Source organism: Penaeus japonicus, unplaced genomic scaffold (assembly GCF_977035675.1).
Source record: "Penaeus japonicus unplaced genomic scaffold, GWHDUDI00000001_assembly GWHDUDI00000022, whole genome shotgun sequence".
In the NCBI taxonomy this organism is placed as follows: Eukaryota; Metazoa; Arthropoda; class Malacostraca; order Decapoda; family Penaeidae; genus Penaeus; species Penaeus japonicus.
Genome location: NW_028234424.1, coordinates 12,295,061 through 12,297,560, shown reverse-complemented (window position 1 = coordinate 12,297,560; position 2,500 = coordinate 12,295,061). Strand labels below are relative to the sequence as shown.

Below are 2,500 nucleotides of genomic sequence, written 5' to 3'. Positions count from 1 at the left end.
TCATCTCTCTTCCTCTTCGATTTCTTAGTCTTTGTGAAAGTTGTCCTTTCTATACAAATATTTACCTCCCTGACCGGGACTCGAACCCGCGCCGTAAGATCGACAGGCACGGTTGATACCGCTCAGCTACACGACCCGGTGGGTCGTGTAGCTGAGCGGTATCAACCGTGCCTGTCGATCTTACGGCGCGGGTTCGAGTCCCGGTCAGGGAGGTAAATATTTGTATATATTAAAATGCGTTACTGCATTCTACCATCTTGTCCTTTCTAATTGCAACATACATCCTTTCTTCTTGGTCTTTATAGTCACACTAAAGGATTCATATACGTGATAATTTTATATTAAAATAAAAGCTCAGTATTGGGTGCTAGTACATGCCTCCCAGATGGCACACACCACATCCACTTAGTGGGTATATAAATCTCATCATCTCAGGTATTTAACTTTATGTAACACCCAAAAAAATCTGCCAAATGATGAATTTATGCATTAGGGTGTTGCCAGAAGGTAGACCAACTCTTTGTATTTAGTTTTTTTCTTATTCTTAATAAATAATATTTTTGCTCAGTAGAGAAATTCTTCTTTAGTGGCAATAAGATAAAGGGCATAGACTGTAAAGTGTTATTGCTCCATAGCAAGTTGGCAAAATTTTGAAAATTGAGTATTAACCCATTCACACTGGGGCAATTCCGGCTCGAAATGATCGGAATGCCGAGGTATTCGAACACATAAGCCTAACGCCTCGGGATTCTCGGGCGCATCGGCCTTGACCAAATATCTCATCGCCGGCGTGTGACCCAAAAACCACTAAACGTGATAGCAAGTCAACCAGCACGAATGGGTTAAGGAACCAAAGAAGTTTTTAAAATTTTGGAGGATATCTTTAAAAAAAAATGAAAACATGTAGTTATTGAAATATTTTAAACAAACAAAGTAAGGAATGAAAGGGAGAGATTGGTGCTGCATGTTTTTCTTGGTTATCATAAGTGTAACAATGTTTTGTAGTTTGTGGTTGTGAGTACAATCTTTGTCATTCCTTGTGTATATGTGTTTTTCTAGTTTAGGTTTTCCAATATCCTCATTAATGTTTTATCAATGCTAATTATAGTGCAGTCCCAAATGGACTTACAGGCTTATTAAATACTGTAACATAAAGATGAAAATAGAGACTTTTAAGATCATTGCTTGAAAAAGCAATTGCATATTATGGTATGGATTTAGTAAATTATTAATTGAGTCCTTGCTCAAATAAGAGGTCTAATAATACAGTATTATATTCAGGTGTCTGACTGCAGTTCAGCTAAACGGGGAGGTGACCTTGGTCTGTTTGGCAGAGGTGCAATGCAGAAGCCATTTGAAGATGCTGCATTTGCCCTGAAGGTTGGAGGACTGAGCCAGCCTGTTGATACGGACTCTGGTGTTCACATTATTCTCAGGACAGCATAACAATCTTAAGATTTTGTGTTATGTTATTAGGCAAATTTTATTCCAAATTCTTTTACCATGGATCAAATTATAGATGTTAAGGTATGTCTTATTATTTATGAAAGTGGCCAGGAAAATGGACTTTTAACTATCACTGCAAAAGAAAAAGACATGCTAATTAACTATCACTAAAAACAAAACATGCTATGTGTTAGTTACTTCAGTTATGCATCTTATAATATGAAGTCCTTATGCCAATAAAATTTCATGTTCAAATTTGTTTTATTAAAAACTTCCCTAAGTTATATGATTTTTGTCACGTGTCCCACTTCTATAAAAGTAAATAACTTGCATGAATAAAGAAATGAAACTAAAAAAGGTAATTATTTTAACCCATTGCAGATGGGTGTCATGACATACATGTCGACACTAATTAGGACTAAATGACGGGTGTCAGTGCATGATCTGCTCAAAGTTGAAGCACGCACAAATGGCTATAACAGTGCTGGCTACAGAGCTACAGGGATTCAAAGTCAGCTTAAACCCATATTTTATGAGGGATTCATGGAAAAATATTGTTTTGGCTAGTCTGTGCTATCCAGAGGGCAGAGAAAACACTTTACCCGTCCCTCTATTTTTTTGTCGGTGCCACTAGTGTCATTGTCGTTGAGGAATATAATGAACTAAATTCTGATATGCTTCAAATTCAAAGAAAAGAATGTGAAACTCTGTGACATACTAAACTCAGATTTTACAGGGAGGCAAGCGTTAAAAAAATATTACTAGGAATAATTGCTAGATATACAATTCTGAGACACAAAATATTGTTTAATCACACTGACAATGGGCAGAGAACTAAGTGTGCTAATAAAATCAAAATGTAAGAGTATGGAAACAATATCTAGATTAAGGAAACAATGATCTCACTCAAAAAATTGAAACTCGGGGAAACTATAATGTTGTTTTAAAGGAGAACATATTTAAACAAACCAACTCCATCTTTGGTGTATATCACATAGGTATATATATCATGTATATATATATATATCATATATGTACATATATATCATATATA

At 35.6% G+C, this 2,500-nt stretch overlaps 1 protein-coding gene across 1 annotated transcript in view; it reads left to right on the top strand.

Annotated features, from left to right (window-relative positions):
* The window catches only part of LOC122265521 (putative peptidyl-prolyl cis-trans isomerase dodo), a 10,717-nt gene extending 9,016 nt beyond the window's left edge, over positions 1-1,701 (top strand). Inside the window, exon 4 of the mRNA XM_043034880.2 lies at positions 1,282-1,701. Coding sequence (XP_042890814.2) covers positions 1,282-1,446 — 165 coding nt within the window. The 3' untranslated portion in view covers positions 1,447-1,701. The remainder of the gene's footprint in view (positions 1-1,281) is intronic.
* The last annotated feature ends 799 nt before the right edge of the window (positions 1,702-2,500 follow it).